The sequence below is a fragment of the Notamacropus eugenii genome, chromosome 1, assembly GCF_028372415.1.
Source record: "Notamacropus eugenii isolate mMacEug1 chromosome 1, mMacEug1.pri_v2, whole genome shotgun sequence".
NCBI lineage: Eukaryota > Metazoa > Chordata > Mammalia > Diprotodontia > Macropodidae > Notamacropus > Notamacropus eugenii.
The window spans coordinates 665,420,454-665,439,302 of record NC_092872.1 but is presented as its reverse complement, the minus strand read 5'-3'; the positions used below and the strand labels follow the sequence as shown (position 1 = coordinate 665,439,302).

Genomic DNA, 18,849 nt, shown 5'->3' with positions numbered 1-18,849 from the left:
TCTAGGGCTAAGTTGGCCCAGCAGTGCATAGCCATTTAAAATCCCCTGCTTCTAACTTTGGCCCCCAGGCTAACCATTGTAGAGAACAAAACCCTTTCTTGGCACATCCTTCCTCAAACTCATGGCTATTATGCTTAAAATTCTTAACTCAATGAAAAATGAAAGGAATCAAGATTCATTCTCTGAGAGCAGCAGGGTCCAGCTTCGAGCCTTCTCTCAGCATCCCCTTCACATCTTTTAAGCAGCTCTGGTTAGCAGGTGGACAGAAGCTTCAGAAATGCATTGAAAGTCAAAGTGTTAAAAGAAAATTGAAATCCCTTTCCTATATAATTGTAAAAAGTGCAAATTCCTTAGAAAATCAGCAGTCTGGCATAGCACCATCCCTGATGGTGGGCTCTCCTTACAGAGGACAACTGGGGATGTGTGTGACGAGTGCACCATTAGTCACCTGTAGGAATGGGCAAACAGACTCGGCTGATTGACTGAGGGAAGGAGTGATGGAAAAACGTCTTCTACCACTATTGCAAATACAGGCTCCTCTGTCCACAACATAGACTCTTTTGTACTAATGATAAGATGATAAAAAACACATTAAAGTGCTCATGTGGTGGTCTTCCTTCCTGGGGCTTTTTGGTTGTAACCTAGGGGTCCTAGCAGGTATGAGTTTGTAATGTTACTGAGGCTAAGTCTGAAAGTTTATTTTCCACAGGAGACAGGGATGCTGTATAAGAAAACAAAATCATTCCACGGTTTGGGACTACGCTTTTCAAGTTCAGTCAGCTCTCTCAGGTGTAAGTCATCAGTTTGAAAGGAAGGAGCCAGGAGTGTGTATAAATGGGCACAATTTATCCCCTCTAATGAAAACATGACTTAGAACACACTACACTGGAACAAACTGATATCATCCTCAATATGATGTTTCTAATAGTAATAAATAACAGTCATAGATCCGAAGCAACCATGGACCAACTAAAGCCTGAGGATGTGATATTCAGGTGTTAGCATATTCCCTATTCTTGTTACTTGATTTTAAAATAATGATTCGATTTTGCAAAAATCTCCAAATAAAACTCATGTGAGCACTAATATAAAATTACTGCAACATGACATTTAATGCTCAACATTCACAAGAGACAATCATTAAAAATAAAACTAAATTCTATTGATGTTTTCTCTTTAACAAATGGATCAAAAAAGAAACTGGACATATTATCTTGTTTCTGTTTTGTGTGAGAAAAATTCTAGGAAATCATGAAAGAGTGGGGATTGAGGACAGGACTTTTTTAAGAGGAACATGGGACTTTGCTAAATGGTATCTTGTGCCATTACAGCATTTTCTTCACTGAGGTTAAATTTAAAATAATCTCTCTCCTCAGCCATGAATGTCTGAATCCTCACTAAGCAGGAATGCCATGCTTGATACAAAGGTCTTACATCATTCAGAGTTTGGTATCATGATCTGTTCAGATCTGCTTCCTGCTGTAGATGTGAATCAGTGTGTCTGCAAGCACCTAGAGGGCAGGGATAAGGGCTTCAAAATATTCTTTTATGGTTCCAAATGCAGCCAGATGTGCCACTAAATATGTAAACATGTCATCATTATGATTCAGGGTATTCTAAAGGCACTGGAGGATGCAGGTGTCATAAATGAAACATGTTCCCAGCTTTCATGGAGCTTAAAAGTTGGAGAGATGTTCCATGTAAACAGGGAAAAAAAATCAGGAATACTTTTAAATAAAAATATAAGGACAAATTAGTATAGAGGTCAAATACCATTAAAGTACCACAAACTCCAATTACCTGAATCTGGTGCAAATTATTGTTGAAAAAAAAAAAAAAAAAGAAAAACAACAGAGAAGAAAATGTTGAAGGTAATAGTAGAAAACAAGAAACACCTAATGGAAATTGCTATGAACATGTCAAGGATTCATGTAAACATTTAGAACCATTTTTTTCTTCCTCTAAAAGTATCTCAGAGATCATCTAATCCAACCTCCACCCCCATTTTATAGATGAATAAACTGGTGCCCAGATATAGTGACTTGTTCAAGGTCACAGAGTTGCCAACTGTAAACGAAATAGAACTATCCTGGTTTTACAACAACATTATAGTGAAGCCTTGATGCTTCCACGAATAAGCACCATTATAGATCTATATTGCACCAAGTTCTTTTAAGAGAAAAAAAAGTTATTACATGAATCCAATATATCTTAATATAAAACAATGCCAATACAGTAATTTTCTGTTTTAAATATTTTATATTTCATATTCTGTTCAGATAAAACAACTGTGTATTTTGATTAGCAATTAACTATTAAAAATGAAACATACCTTGAAACACTGAACTGAATGATCATTTAAGGAAACTGTACTGAGATAAAGTTGATTGCAGTACTTCAGAAACATAACACAGTGATCCTTGAGCATCACCATATCAATAAGCTTGGTTTTTCTCTTCAATGCATAAATAAGTTGCCAATTCTTCATACTACAGGAATTGACCGATGTCTTCATTAACTATAGAGAAACAAATTGACAGAAGAGAGCTAGAAAAATATCAAGACATAGCAAAGTATTGAGGTTAAAGGGGGTGCACATGAACATATGTAGACACCTTCTGCTATTTCATAAGTAGCATCATATGAAAGGAAGAACAAGACATTTATTGAAGTTTTAGTGTCTCCATCTCATCTTTTATAAGAAAATGTGATAGCAGATCATGGATGTAGAGCTGGAAGGGATTGTGCAGGACAATTAGTACAGAACTTTCATTTTTACAAATGAGCAAACTGAGGCCCAGAAAGGTTAAATGACTTAAAGTTAAAGTCACATGACAAGCAAATGTCTGAGGCAGGCCACTCAAAAAATAGGAGGAGGCAAGATTATGAAGAGCTTTGAATGCCAAATAGAGAATTTTGTACTTGTCCAGGAGGCCATAGGAAGCCACTGGGATTTATTGAATAGGAGGATGACATGGTCATACCTGCCCGTTAGGAAAATCACTCTGTTGGCTGGATGGAGGATGGGCTAGAATGAGGAGACACTTGAGGCAGGAAGATCAACTAGCAGGCTAATGCAATAATCCAGCAGTGTTGTGATGATGACCTGTACTAGAAAGGTGGCAGGGTCAGAGGAGAGGAGGTTTTGGCAACAGATTAGATATGGGGGTGACATATGGTTAGCAGTAAAGGATGATTCCTAAGTTGTGAACCTGAGGACTGGGAGGATGGTGTTGCCTCTATAGTAATAGGGAAGTTAGGAGGTAGGGCAGGTGTGAGCAGAAAAGATAATGAGTTTAGTTTTGGGCATGGTGAGTTTAAGATGTCTTCTGGACATCTAGTTGAAGATGCATGAAAGGCAGTTGAGGATATGAGACGGGACGTTAGCAGAGAGACAGGCAGGAAAGGTAGATTTGAGAATCATCATGATAAAGAGGGTAATTAAATCCAGGGAGCTGATAAGATCACCAAGTGAAATAGTACAGAGGGAAAATAGAAGAAGACCCAGGACAGAACCCCATGGGACAGCTGTGGTTAGAAGATGTGCTCTGGATGAAAACGCAGCAAAAGAGACTGAGGAAGAATGATCAGATAGGTAGAAGGAGACCCTAGAAAGAGTGTTGTTCCAAAAACAGAGAGAAGGGAGTATGAAGGAGAAAAGGGTGATCAACGGTGTCAGAGGCTAAAGTGAGGTCAGGAATAATGAGGACTGAAGAAAGGTTATTGGATTTGGCAATTAAGAGATCCTTGGTAACTTTGGAGAGAGTAGTTTTGATGGGATGATGAGGTTAGATGCTGGATTGTAAAGGGTTTAGAAGAGAATGATAGGAGAGAACACAGAGGTACTACTGAAGATGGCCTTTTCAAGGCATTTAGCTACAAAGGGCAGGAGAGACACGGCATCATAGTTAGCAGGGATGGAAGAAATCAACTGGGTTTTCTGAGAACTGGTGAGAAATGGGTATAACTGTAGCTGGTACGGAAGGGGCCCATAGACAGAAAGAGACTGAAAACAAGTGATGTCACTCTGACACCCTCAAGAGTGGGAGTGAAGGGTGAAGGAGAAGAAACTGGCAGAAGGCATCTGAGTGAGAGGAGATGAGGGAGAGAGAAGAAGAGTGATTTTTTTCTACCTTCTTCCAGTAGTGCATGGGATGGGATGGCAGGAACAATGTAAGGCTGAGGCTTGGCGGGGCACAATCAATGCACATACAAGAGAAGAGTTACAAAGATAACTAGAACTCAAAGGTCATGTCTACATTAGAGTCAGTCAATGAGTATTTACTAAGCACTCACCACGTGTCAGACACTGTGCTAAATGTGGGGTACACAAAGAAAGGCAAAAGCCAATCCCTGCCCACAAGGAGCTCAGAGGCTAATGGGGGGAAACAACATGCAAACACACAGGTACAAGCAAGCTATATACAGGGTAAATTGGAATGAATCTTAGAGTGAAGAAATTAAGATGAATGGGGACCAGAAAAGGCTTCGGGAAGAAGGTGGGATTTTAGCTGAGACATGAAGGAAGCCAGGGAGCCAAGGGGCAGATAAGAAGGGAGAGAATTTCAGGCATGGCAGAGAGCCAGTGAAAAATGCCTGGAGGCCGGAGATAGGGTGTCGTGTGTTAGAAAGGGCAGGGAGGTCAATTTCACTGCATGGCAGAGTACACAGAAGGGAGTAGGCAGGAGGGGCAGGTTCTGAAAGGTTTTAAAAGCCAAATCAGTTTGATAACTTAGTAAAGAATGAACTGTAGGGGCAGCTAGGTAGTGCAGTGGATAGAACACTGGCCCTGGAGTCAGGAGGACCTGAGTTCAAATCCAGCCTCAGACACTTATGAACTGTGTGACTCTGGGCAAGTCACTTAACCCCAATTGCCTCAAAAAAAAAAAAAAAAAGATTCTAATAGGGAGAAACTTGAGACAGAGAGACCAAGGCAACAAGCTATTGCAATAGTCTAGGCATGAGGTGATTAAGGGCCTAAGTGGGGGTGGTTGTAGTGCCAGAGGAAAGACAGGTCATATAACAGAGGTATTAAAAAGGTAGAAACAACAGGATTTGGCAACTTATTGGATATGGGGCCAGAGAGAGAGAAAGAGGGAGAGAGAAGAGAGAGAACATGAGAGAGAGAACATGAGAGAGAAAACATGAGCGAGAGAGAGAGACAGAGAGAGAGAGAGAAAGCAGTTGAAGTTTCTAAGCCTTCATGAGTAGATGGTGGTACCCTCAACAATAACAGAAAAATTAGGAAGAAGGGAGGAGAAAACACAGCAGCAGTTGACAATGCATTTTTCTGAAATTTTCAAAAAAGAACATTAGATGCTAAAGCTGAAGATCTATTGTAAAGCTTTCCAGAAATATTACCTTATATTCTGCAGGTTCTCCATAATTTGTGAGAACATATAGCTCACTGTTTCTGTGTTCAATGTGGTACACAACCCCCGGATTTCTCTTCTGGACAAGCACTGGCGGGCTCCAAGGCTCATGACAATCCACCAGCCACACTTCAGAAGTAGTCTTACTGTTACTGTTGATGGTGAGGAAGCGCTTGTCTCTTGTACAGTGTAGGTCCACAAAAAACCTGAAAAGGTAAAGTACAATACGAAAACTGAAAGAATTTAGGATATAGACTATTTTGTTCATGGGATATGCTTAGTAAGTATTCAACATTAAATATTCATTTATAATGAAAATGAAAAATAAAATATTCCACTGATGAATACTAAGAAGTCAAGAGTCAGCCACAGTTAACTATTTTTTAAAATACCATTTTACATACTACTAAATCACAGGACTACTTGCTGGGAAGAGAAAAATGCTTCTCAGTGAAGGCAGAAAGATTTTATTAAATAAGAAAAGGGCTCAGGAGTTACTCTTATTCAATCTCTCAGTATCAGTCAATCCTAGAAGTGAAAAAAATTGACATGAATTGTCTTAAAAACAATAGGAAAGTAGTTTTTAATTCCCTGCAGAAATTGTAACTTAAAAGCCAAAAGTATGAATTTCAATGAGAAAACTAGACACCTGTTTCATTAGTGTCTGAGCCCAGATTTTGTTGTATTTTCATTTACTTCAAATAAGAATTTCAAGTGGCATTCAGAAAAGGCCAATATGTTATACCATGTATACTCATTTTTAAAGCATTGTCCAGTTCTGCAGTGTAACCAGCATTCCATCTTCTAAGATCCATTTACAATTTGAGATATCCAACAACAATTTGAGATATCACTGTCTGTGGTGAAATTCAATAAAAACATACTTCACACTAATAAATGAAGCAAAATCCCTTGGAAAGAGAGGGAGAAAAAGGAGAGACAGAGAACGAGAAAGAGTGAAAGGAAGATGGAGGGAAACAGGAGAGAAAAAAGGAAGGAAGAAAGTAGAGAAAGGGAAAAAATGATGTAGGGAGAACAATGGAGTGAGAAAAAGAGAGGTAAGGATAAGGAGGGAAATGATATATATGTATATAACACACGTTATATGTATGTGTGTATTTTCTGTTTACACATATATGTATTATATTATACATGTGATATATATATACATATATATGTAAAAACACACAGAGGAGGATAGCAAAGGGAGAGGGATAGAAAGAGGAAGAAGGAAGGGAAGAGAATGAGAAAAGAAAGATGAGCACACCAAAATATGAGGCAAAAGTGCAGAATTTAACACCACAACTAGGCTAGTATCAGTATGTGCTTATTAACTAATCTATATCAAGTACATATTTGTATCACATGCATGTATGTATACATGGGGCAGCTAGGTGGTGCAGTGGATAGAGCACCAGTGCAGGAATCAGGAGGACTTGAGTTCAAATTTCACCTCAGACACTTGACACTCACTAGCTGTGTGACCTTGGGCAAGTCATTTAACACCAATTGCCTCATCCTGGGTCATCTAGATGGCTCTGGAGGAGAAGTGAGGCTAATGACCTGCACAGCTCCTCCCTCACTCAAAACAAAATCAAGTGCAAGCCATGTCATAATTTCTCTGATGGCATGGCCTTCTTCAGCAACGAAGGACGAATACACACATGTATACATATACAATTTATATGTATATATGATATGTACACACACATATATGTATACATACATACATTATATTTTTATACACATACACAGCGGCTGTGTTTGGCTTTGTTTATAGAAATAACATTTGGCATAGGCAAGTTCTAAACATTAAGAAACACATCTATCCTAAAAAACTCATGTTCCTGTCTTATGTCTCTTCCCTTTCTCAATCGAGCTCCTATTAAAGAGTTGTCTCCACTTCCTCTTTTCTCTCTTCTCGATTCTTTACAATGTGGCTTCCCAAAATGCTGTTACTTTACTGAAACTGCTCCCTCCAAAGTTACTAGTGATCTAGTAGTCAAATCTTGGGTTGAACCACTTTCTCTCAGTCTCCTTTGCTGCTCTGTCTTCCACTCACCCCCCCATCACAAGGCACAGGCTGTTTTCTTTTCTCACCTCTCACTTTTTTGTTTGAGTCCTGCATAGGTAACTGCCTATTAACCATTACAAGTTGGAGGTCTTGGAGGTATCTTAAAATCAACATTTTGGTCTAAAACCAAAAATCATTATTTCTCCTCAAGTCTAAAATTTATCCAAACTTCCCAATTTCCATTGAAGGGACTACTATTCTCCCAGTGTTGCAAGTTCATAACCTCAGCATTTTAACCTTGACTACTCACTCTCCTTTAGCCCACATCCAGTCAATTGCCAAATCGTGCTGGTTCTTCTTTCACAACAAATCTTGCATCCAACCCTTTCTACTTGCGTAGCCTGCAACTTGCTTCAGACCATCAGTATCTCTTGCCTTGGTTATTCTCCTGTCACAAGTCTGTCACTATTCTAGTCCTTTGTGTACAATGCTGCCAAAGTGATTTTTCTTACGCAGAGATGTGACTAGGTCACCCTGCTCAACAAATTCCAGTGGCTCTAGGATCAACAATAAAGTCTTTTCTTTACCCCTTTTAAAGACCTTCATAATGTGGTTCTAACATTTCTTCCCATCCTCTTTGGACATTATCCCTCCTCTGGTACCCTGCAATCCAGCCAGACTTCTCACACACATCTGCAGTGACCATTGCCCTTGCCTGCAATGTACTCTCTCCTCGCCCCTGCATTACGGAATTTCTCTTTTCAAGGCACATTTTAAGAACCATCTTCTACCCGAAGCCTTTCTTTGTCCCTCTCCCCCGTTAATGTCCTCTCTTCTAGATTACCTTGTATTTAACTACTTTCTATGTATTTGCACTTATTAACTTTAAATATGTCTATGCTGTATATCTGTATGCATGTACTTGTCTCCCCCATTAGAATGTAAGCTCTTTCAGAGTAAGGACTGTTTCATTCTTTGTATCTTCAAGGCTTAGTAGGTACTTCAGTACCTATAAAGTACTTAAGATAAGCTTGGTATCTGATTTAGACATCAAGCAGATATATCCCAAAGCTTTTTACCGCATATTCTCCTGGAGGTTTCTTCTTTTATTGAGGGTACCACCATCCTCCCAGTCCCCCAGGCTAGATCCCTAGGGGTAATTTCCTACTCTATCATCTCATCTCCCTCCTCCTCCCAACCATCCAATCAGTTGCCAAGCCTTGTAACTTCTACATTTGTAACGTCTCTCATTTATGCCTCCTTTTCTCATCTAACATTGCCACTACCCCACTGCAGGTCTTTGTCATCTCCTACCTGGACTATTTTAAGCTTACTTCTCTATTCAATTAACTCCATTTGCTCCCCATTGCTCTAGGATCAAATATAAATTTCTCCATTTGGCTTTTAAAATCTGGCCTCGCCTTCATCTGAAAAGTCTTACACCTTAACCTTCTCTAAATACTCATTCTACCAGTCTCTTTGTGGTTAGCACATGACACCTACTTCTCCAGACTCAGCGTTTTAAACTGGCTGTCTGCAAAGGCTGGAATCCTCTCACTCTTCATCTCCACCTCATAGCTTTTCTACCTTCCTTTATGTCTCAGCTCAAGTCCCACCTTCTCCAAGAAGCCTTTCCTGGTTCCCCTTAGTGCCTTTTCTGTGAAATAAATCCAATTTACCCTGTATGCATCTTGTGAACTTTCTCTACTATAATTAGTATTAAGTGACTGAAGAGGAGATGTAGTATACCTCTATGGCTACTTCTCCCCACCCCCCAACTCACCTAATTCACATTTGTAGGTTGGTTCTCAAAGGGCAAAAGGAAAGAGAGGGCTCTGGACTCAGATGGCCTGGGCAAGTCACTTAACATCTGTGAGCAGGGCTTTCCTCTTCTGTAAAATCACAGGGTTGGACTACATGACCGTTGGGATCCCTTTAGTGCTAAATCTATGTTCTTATGCCTGCACCAGGTTCCAGGAAGACAAGGGTCTGCCCTACTAAAACTATACAGCACAAAAGCCCCTGCCAAAAAGTCTACTTTCAAGAGTTAGTCAGCTGACACACTTAATTCAAAGTAAAGATATTTCCTAAAATGGCACAGAACATAAAGCAGTAACAAAACATTTCCATCATGAAGCTGCAGTGTGTTCTTTTGCAAATACATACATCATTAGAGAGAAGAGCAAATACTCATGTAGAGTTCACCAGGCACAAACTAGGGATCACATGGTCAAGGCGAATCACGCTTGGAGTGCCAAAGCAATGTTTTTCCTTGTGATATCTTCATGCTGCTTCCCTCTGGGCACTGTGTCACAGTTCAACTCCTGATGGCCAGTGAGTGATAACTTCCATCTTCACTGCACGAATAGACTTTTGGGGCCTGCTCTTTGCTGGGCACAGTGCCTCCAGCTGGGGGAGGTACTACAGCCAGTGTGGGACTGGGGGAAAAAAATCCTCTGCTCCTACTACTCACTAGACTCTAAGAACTGCAATGGAAAAGGCTGAGAGCGATTTCCTCTAAGAGCTATGGTCTTCCTTCATAGCTAGCTTTCTTCTCAACTATCTCAACTCTCCCACCAAACTCCTGCAGAAATGGTTTTTAAAGACCACTAGGGGTGTGACTTTTAATTCCATCACTTATGGGTAAGGAGCAAGAATTATAAAAACTTCTTCAGTTTCTTTTACCACCTGGGAATAGGTCATTCAGGATGTGACCCAATGAAGGTCCTACTTGCCAAAGTATATAAGGATTTACTAAAAATCTGAAAAGGGACACATTTTACAAAGTATTATCATAAAAACTAGCTTTCTCTGTTACTTCTCCCTTACAGTGTGTAATTCTGAGTGGGCTGGGAGAAACTCAGCTAATCAGAAATCTCCTGCATCAACTCTCCCTTTCTAGCTCCTACAGTGACAAAGTACTTATGCTTAGGAAGGAAGGGGAGAAATGAGCCATGCTAAGTGCTTTCCAATTATTATCTCATTTGATTCCAACAACTCTTGAAAGGGAGATATTGTTATCCCTATTTTACAGATGAGGAAACTGAGGCAACCAGTGATAAAGTGACCAGCCTTACACAGCTAGTCACTGTCTGAGGCTGGCTTATAGCAAGATCTTTTTCTGTGATCTCATTAAGAAAAAGGTACTTTGTGAAAAAGTCAAGATTTTAATAAGATAGTCATAGCTTGATCCTAAATGGAAGAAAATGATGGAAACAAGTAGGCAGGGATTGGGCAATAGTATAGAATTACAAGGAATTGACTAAAAGAAAACTTAGTAAAATATTGAGGAAATAAAATTCTCTAGGAAAATGCATCAAGGTAGAAAACAAAGGAAAATTAAAACCACTAACAGAAATTCCAAAATGATCTGAAAGTCATAAGTAATGAATTTTGTGGAAGTCATGCCTTGCTTTTCTGGTTATAACTGACAAAAGATTTATAACTATCATATCTAATTTTGGGCTGCTCTCTAATTGGTAAATACTTAACTATCAATTCCCTTGGCATGCATAATTCTACCAAGCCCAAAGGGAAGAAATGTTATTTACTAACTCAGCAATTACAGTTTAACAATGTGTCCATTTTGAAATCTGAATTCAAGAGAAAAGCATTGTCTTCATATGCAAATAAGTAATAAGTGAAGGTTATTGACATCTTGAACTTATCTCACCAGTTTTGGCTGTGCCCAAGATTAATATTTTAAAACAGTTAAGTTTTGAGAAAAGAGACACTACATATTTAAAATAAACTGATGTTATTGTCACCCTTACCTGAAGATAATGTCACTTTATATACTATCTTAGGCTTTGATCTAGATAGGTTAGATAGTTACTATAAAAAAGAATTCCTTACTTTTCATTCTCATACAGAAGATTAGTCTTAGCTAGGTAATCATATGTTTAGTGAGGCAAATTTGTTTTCTTTAATTCACTGTTTGCTTTATTTTTCTAAACACATCTAAATGTATAATACATACTTTGAAACTGAATCTCTTAGTTATTTTAACAGAAGTTGATTATCAAGTGTCCATTAAAATCAATGGTATTCCTTGTTGACAATCCAATTCAGTCAAACCATACTCTTAGAATTTATAAAGTTGGGACCTTCAAAGAGATGATAGTGTGCTAGATGACTATAAAACTAGCTCTGTAATCAATTTAGCAAAAAACCAGCTTTTCTTCCTGAACAATTACTTTGTAAAAGGACACTGAGTGAGTATTCAGCAGATTAGAGTTTGATCACTGGGAACAACATAATGGTTGTATTTGGTCACCACCCACAGCAGGGATTATCCCCAGCATAAAAGAGAAAATATGAGTAGGTACAACAGGAGTTTTCTGGAGAAAAAGAGAAACCGATCTGTCTGTATGGCATGAAAATTGTCATTCTCTCTCTAAGGGGCACTTTGCCCTGGGAAAGACCTTGACATTTGCAAATCTAACAGAATAGTTAAGTAACAGAGAACAGTGAAAGCTGAGAGGGATTACAAATCAAGCACAGCAGGAGGAAGAAAGAGAGAGAGAGAGAGAGAGAGAGAGAGAGAGAGAGAGAGAGAGAGAGAGAGTGTGTGAGAGTGTGAGAGAGAGAGAGAGAGAGAGAGAGAGAGAGAGAGAGAGAGACTACTTAAGTAGTTCCTTCTCTGGCTGTCTAAACCACACTGTAATGGTAAACTGTTAGGCAAACAGAACTGCAGAAACACAACTCAAGGAAGTATGGTATAGATTAACATTGGGCTGGGAATCAAGAGACCAGCATCTTAGCACTGGCTCTGCCACTATCTGGTCGTGTAAATATGGGTAAGTCACTTAAGCTCTTTCATCCAGTTTCCTAATCTGTAAAATGGAGGACAACTGAATCAGATAATCTATGAGAAAATCAAGTCTCCAATGAGATGTTTTTTTTCCCAGACCAAAAGCTTGGTAGTAAGCGTATGCATGGTATGTTAGATACCCATGGAGGTTGCACTTTCCAAAAGCTGTGTGGTTTCCTCAGTATGGATACTTTGGCTAATGATGAAATCAAAAACTCTTTATACTTGTACCAGCTGGTCTTATGAGATGCTACTGCCAAAATAATTTGGTCAAAGAGAAAAAAACCAAAATAAATAATCAGAGTACAAAGATACTTTACAATGTTTAAATTTAAGAAGTTACTTTAGGGGATGTTAAATTCACATTTGGTCAAAAATTTAAAAAAGGCTTCTCTTCACTTGTATTATTCCAGTACCTTGGATCTTGTTCTGTGTAGATGCATTCAGTATGTTTTTTATTCCCAAAGCTAGTTCGAAATACATCACAACACCGAAGGTTCTTTTGACAAGTGTATAATAAAATGCCATCCTGTGCCCATTCTGAAAGGAAAACAAATTAAGTGATAAAATACTACTGCATTATAATAGAAAAGCACAATAGTCATGATTCAGTTTGGGAGTCTATCCCTGGAAACTAAAAGTTAAAGTGAACTTGATTACATCAAACCAAGATAACAATAATAATGGCTAACATTCATATAGCACATTTAAGTTTGCAAAGGGCTTTTCCACATGTTTTCTCATCTGATTCTCACAACAACCTGTAAGGTAATTTTATCCCCATTTTACATTTGAGGGAACTGAGGCTGAGAAAATTCATGAGACTCATCCAGGGTAACAAAGTCAATAAACCAGAGAGCCTTCTACAGAATGAACTACCAGTGCCTCTGCATATATTCTCAAGTATTTACTGTTATTTACCATGAGTTTCTTACATAGGACTTTTCAAGAAAGCACAAAGGATTGAATGCTTTAGAATTCTGATCAGATCTAAAAGAAAGCACATTTGATTTAAGAGGAGGACTAGATTTACAGATCAGAATGAAACTGGAAATGGGTTTAAACCTATAACTTCTAACTTGAAGACTGAGGAAAAACTGGATCTTTCATTCTCATTTCTAATTTGTAGGATGGGCAAACTGTTTAGGGTACAGATAGCAGGAACCATAGTTGAGGAAAAAAGGGGTTAAAAAAAGTACATTGGGGCAAAATACTTATGATGGTAGAAGAAGAAATGGGAGGATGATGAGGCTATATTCAGCATTCAATGTTAAGTTATATAAACTGTTACATCCTTCATAATATTACAGCATTGTTAATGAATGTTAGAATAGTATTTTCTTCAATGCCTGACAATAATTATGGACTGTATAACCATTTATTCTAAAGATAATTTTACAGTTAAAAGACAATAAAAGTTTAACATTTAAATCTTATCAGATGCATCTCATTATATTCATCTTACCAGAGAAGTTACCCTTTGTAACAAACCAAGTCACCAGTTATTGAATCATATCATATATAGCATCTTATATGCTGTATTTTTTTTAACTTTTAAAATATATTTTTAGTTTTCAATGTTCACTTCCATAAGTTTTTCTTCCCCTTCCTCCCTAAGACGGCATACAATCTGATATAGGCACTACATTTACATTCCCGTTAAACACATTTTCACATTACAACTATGTATTTTTTAATAATAGTGAGGTAATCTGAAATATCAGTTCACTTGAAATCAGAGAGTAAGGAGAGATAAACCCAAGTTTATGTCCACAGGACGGCATAGAGCAGAGGTGGGGAACCTGCAGCCTCAAAGCCACACAAGACCCTCTAGGACCTTGGGTGCGACCTTTTGACTGAGTCCAAGTTTTACAGAACAAATCTTTTTATTAAGGTGATTTGTTCTGTGAAGCTTGGATTCAATCAAAGGGCCATACTTGAAGACCTTGAGGACCATGTGTGGCTTCGAGGCCACTAGTTCCTCACCTTTGGCTTAGGGTCTTCAAAAGACTATAGAACTGAGCAATACCCCTCTCTAAGTGGGAAGAATAATAATGTGGGCAGTTCCTTTATTAGCTTTATTTATGACTTCCATATGGATGCCTCTCACCTTATCTCCTGTTTCAACTTGTTTTCTGGACATTCTAGATATACACATTTCCAACTATTTCTTGATTATTTCAAATTGGATGTCCCAATGTAACTATAATTCAACAATTTAAAGCCAAATAAATTACAATATTCTAAAACATCTTTTCTCTTTCTTATTTTGTTGATGGCATCATCATATTTCTAGTTACTCAATTTCAAACCTAGCTTTAAAAGTCATATTTGAATCTTAGCTTATCTTTGTCCCCTATTTAGGTTAAATATCCCCAATTCCTTTAACTGCATGAACTTAAGGCCCTTCACCATTCTTGTAACCCTCCTTCAGACGCTCTCCCACTTATCTTCTTCTTAAATATGGTACCTAGATCTGAACAGATTCCACAGTGCAAAAAAGACTATCTTGTGATGATTGGATGCTATGTCTCTCAAAGTACCTTGATAGCATGTAAAACTGTTGACACATGTTGAACTTGGCAGTCTACAAAAATTCCCAGTTAGATTTTTAAAAATAATTTTTAAAGTTCTGAATTTAACTATAACAAAAAATTTCTATATACAAAATAGAAGTGAAAATTAGGATTACATGTAAAAAACATGAATCTCTATTACATAAAGCTTGCTTTAAAAAAGGATATAGTAAATTCAACATTATTTTCTTTTTTTCATATAAATTTATTTATTTTCAGTTTTCAACATTCACTTCCAAACCATTTTGAATTTCAAATTTTCTTCCCATCTCTCCCTACCCCAGGACAGCGTATATTTTGATTGCCCTTTCCTCCAATCTGCCCTTCCTTCTATCACCTCCAGCCCCATCCCCTTTCCTTCTATTCTCCTGTAGGGTAAGATAGATTTCTGTACTCCATTTTTTATATCCTAGTTGCATGTAAAAACAACCTCTAACATACATTTTTAAAGCTTTGAGTTCCACATTCTCTCCTTTCCCCCTTCTCTACCCACCCTCATTGAGAAGGCAAGTAATTCAATAAAAGTTATACATGTGTGGTCATGCAAAATATCTCTGTAACAGTGATGTTGTGAAAAGACTAACTATATTTCCCTCTATCCTGTCCCACCCTCCATTTATTCAGTTCTCTCCTTTGACCTGTCCCTCTACCAAAACATTTGCTTCTGATTACCCCTTCCCCCAATCTGTGATCCCTTCTTTTATCCCCTTACCCCCCGCTTTCCTGCAAGGCGAGATACACTTCCATATCCAACTGAGAGTGCACGTTATTCCCTCCTGAAGCCAAATCTGAAGGAAGGTTCACTTATTGCCTCTCCCCTTCCCCTTCTTCCCCTCCAATGTAAAAGTTTTTTCTTGCCTCTTTTATGTGAGATGATTTACTACATTCTACCTCTTCCTTTCTGAGTACATTCCTCTCAACCCTATCTTTTTTAGACACCATCCCTTCATATTCAGCTCACCCTGTACCCTCTCTCCACACACACACACGCGTGCGCGCGCACACACACACACACACACATATATTCCCTCCAACTATTCTTATACTAGAAAGGTCTCATGAATTACAAAGATCATCTTTCCATGTAGGAATGTAAACAGTTCAACTTTAATAAGTCCCTTATGGTTTCTCTTTCCTGTATACCTTTTCATGCTTCTCTTGATTCTTGTACATGAAAGTCAAATTTTCTACTCTGCTCTGGTCTTTACAAAAGAATGCTTGGAAGTCTTCTATTTCACTGAAGTTCCATTTTTTCCCTGAAGTATTTACTCAGTTTTGCTAGGTAGGTGATTCTCGGTTTTAATCCTATTTCCTTCGACCTCTGGAATATCATATTCTGATCCCTTAGTGTAGAAGCTGCTAAGTGTTATCCTGATTGTATTTCCACAATACTTGAATTGTTTCTTTCTAGCTGCTTGTAATACTTTATCCTTGACCTGGGAACTCTGGAACTTGGCTATAATATTCCTAGGAGTTTTCCTTTTGGGATCTCTTTCAGGAGGTGATTGGTGAATTCTTTCCATTTCTGTTTTACCTTCTGGTTCTAGAATATCAGGGCAGTTTTCCTTGATAATTTCTTGAAAGATGGCTCTTTTTTTGATCATGGCTTTCAGACTGTCCAATAATTTTAAATTATCTCTCCTGGATCCATTTTCCAAGTCAGTTGTTTTTCCAATGAGATACTTCACATTGTCTTCTATTTTTTCATTCTTTTGGTTTTGTTTTATAATTTCTTGATATCTCATAAAGTCATTAGCTTCCATTTACTCCATTCTAATTTTTAAAGAATTATTTTCTTCAGTGAGCTTTTGGACTTTTTTTCCATTTGGCTCATTCTGCTTTTTAAGGCATTCTCATCATTGCCTTTTTTGGACCTCCTTTGTCATTCTGATTAGTCTAATTTTAAAGGTGTTATTTTTTTCAGCATTTTTGTGGGGCTTCCTTTAGCAAGCTGTTGACTTGTTTTTCATTATTTTCTTGCACCACTCTCATTTCTCTTCCCAATTTTTCCTCTACTTGTCTTACTTGATTTTTAAAATCCTTTTTGAGCTCTTCCATGGCCTGAGATCAATTCATATTTTTCTTACAGGCATTTGGATTTGTCTTTGTTGTCTTGATCTTCCTCATCACCAATGACATAAGAAAATACCTCTTCACCAAGAAAGAAACTATAGTTTGTTTCTTTTTTCCTAGTCAATTACTTGACTTTTGAGGTTTGTTAAGTAGAGGGCTCCAGAAGTGCTTTAGCAGTGGCTGCAGCCACTCTGGGGTTGGGGTAGGGGCTGGGGCTAAGGCGGACCATGCTCCCCTCCCAGCCACATGAGAGACCCTTCCCACTGACCTTTGAAGCTGTCTTTAGCATTTGTGGGTTGAGAAGTCTGGAAACTGCAAACAGTTGCCAGCGATTCAGTCCCTTAAGCCCTGCTTCCATTCAGTCTGCACACAGCCTACAGCAAACTGTGCTCTGCTCCCACCCTGATGCAGCAGACCCTCCCATCAACTTTCCAGATTGTCTTGGGCTGGAAAATAAATTCGCTTTAGTCTATCATTCTGTGGCTTCTGTTGCTCTAGAATTTTTCTGGAGTCATTTTTTATAGGTTTTTTGAGGCATTGGGGAAGAGAGCTGTAGCAGGTCCTTACTTCTTTCTATTCCACCATCTTGGCTCTGCCCCATATTACTTTCAAAGCTATATTACCTGACTGTGTTTCCTTCTGAACTTCTTTCTATTCTCTTTTGTGCACTTAAAAAAATGATTCAGTGACTGTGTTTTCTTTATTATCTTCTTTTTTGGGGGCAATCTTATTGGTAGTTCCCTTTCCCCCTGAAATTCTGGCTGCCTTTTCCCAAAAAAAATACACTCCTCATAACCAATATGCATAATCAAGCAAAACAAGTCTACAAATTTGCCATGAACAAAAATTCATGTTTAATTCTCCCCTTTGAGTCCATTAACCCTCTTTCAGGACTAAGAGCACGCCTTCTCATCAGTCTTCTAGAACCATAGCTGGCCACTGCAATGATAAGACTGATTAAGTCTTTCAAAGTCACTTTTCTTTACAATGCTGTTGTTAACTACATAAATTATCTTCCATTCACTTCACTCTGCATGAGTTCTTCTAAGTCTTCCCATGTTTCTCTGAAACTATTCTGTCATTACCTAAGGCATAATATTCTATTACATACAGATATATTGCACACAATAAGTTCTTAATAAATGCTTTTTCATTAATTTATTTGATAAAAATGTTAAATAATACAAAGAAAAGTACAGACCCTTGGGACAGTCATAGGATTAGAGATTTATAGTTGGAAGGAAATTCAGAAGACATCTAGTGTAAGCCCTTCATTTTTACAGATGAGAAAATTGGGGCCCAAAAGCTTTAAGGGACTTGTCCAAAATGTAATACATGTAGTAGTCTTAGAACCTGGTTTCAAATTCAGACACTGAGAAAGCCAGCATTCTTTCCAATGTACTATACTTCCTCTATTCTAGGCTGACATTATGCCATTAAAGACTACTCTGAAATCAAGCTGCTCAAATCAGTTTCAAATCTGTCATATTACAGATAAATTACTTACTGCCTAATCCTTAATTCCCCACTTTTTTTCTCAAGAATAGCAGAAGATTTTGTTACATGCATTACTAACATCTAGGGAAATGATGTCCAGCATTTCCCTGATCTCCCAATTTAATAACCCAGTCAAAGAAATAAGGTTAATGTGGAATGATTGGTTCTTGATGAAGCCATACTAGTACTTTCATCTCTCTGCTTCCTTTTCTAGATGTTAATAAGTGTCCCTTTAATAATACATCCTAGAATTTTGCATATTCCATTCTTTATTTTTTTTAAAGGGTGGTTTGCCCTTTACATTCCCTGTGGTAACACTATAGTTTTCCATGATCTTTCCTTTTTAAAAAACTGATATCTTTTTCCACGAACTTCACATCCTTCCCTCTCTCTCATCCCTTTTAACACTAAAAGGGGAAAAATAATTCAGTAAAACTAACCAAAACATCAACCCAATCTGGCAGTATAAGATTTGTGTTATACCCACAGTCAGAAGTGAAGGAG

At 38.0% G+C, this 18,849-nt stretch overlaps 1 protein-coding gene across 6 annotated transcripts in view; it reads right to left on the bottom strand.

Moving 5' to 3' along the window:
* Positions 1-18,849, bottom strand: part of PREPL (prolyl endopeptidase like) — a 47,596-nt gene that overhangs the window by 13,938 nt on the left and 14,809 nt on the right. For all 6 annotated transcript variants that reach the window (XR_011972776.1, XM_072635718.1, XM_072635720.1 and 3 more), the window contains 3 exons: positions 12,616-12,739; positions 5,362-5,578; positions 2,333-2,518 (listed from right to left, as the gene is read on the bottom strand). Coding sequence is in view for 5 of the 6 variants with exons in the window: in XM_072635718.1 (XP_072491819.1) it covers positions 2,333-2,518; positions 5,362-5,578; positions 12,616-12,739 (527 nt within the window). In the remaining variant the exon portion in view is untranslated. The remainder of the gene's footprint in view (positions 1-2,332; positions 2,519-5,361; positions 5,579-12,615; positions 12,740-18,849) is intronic.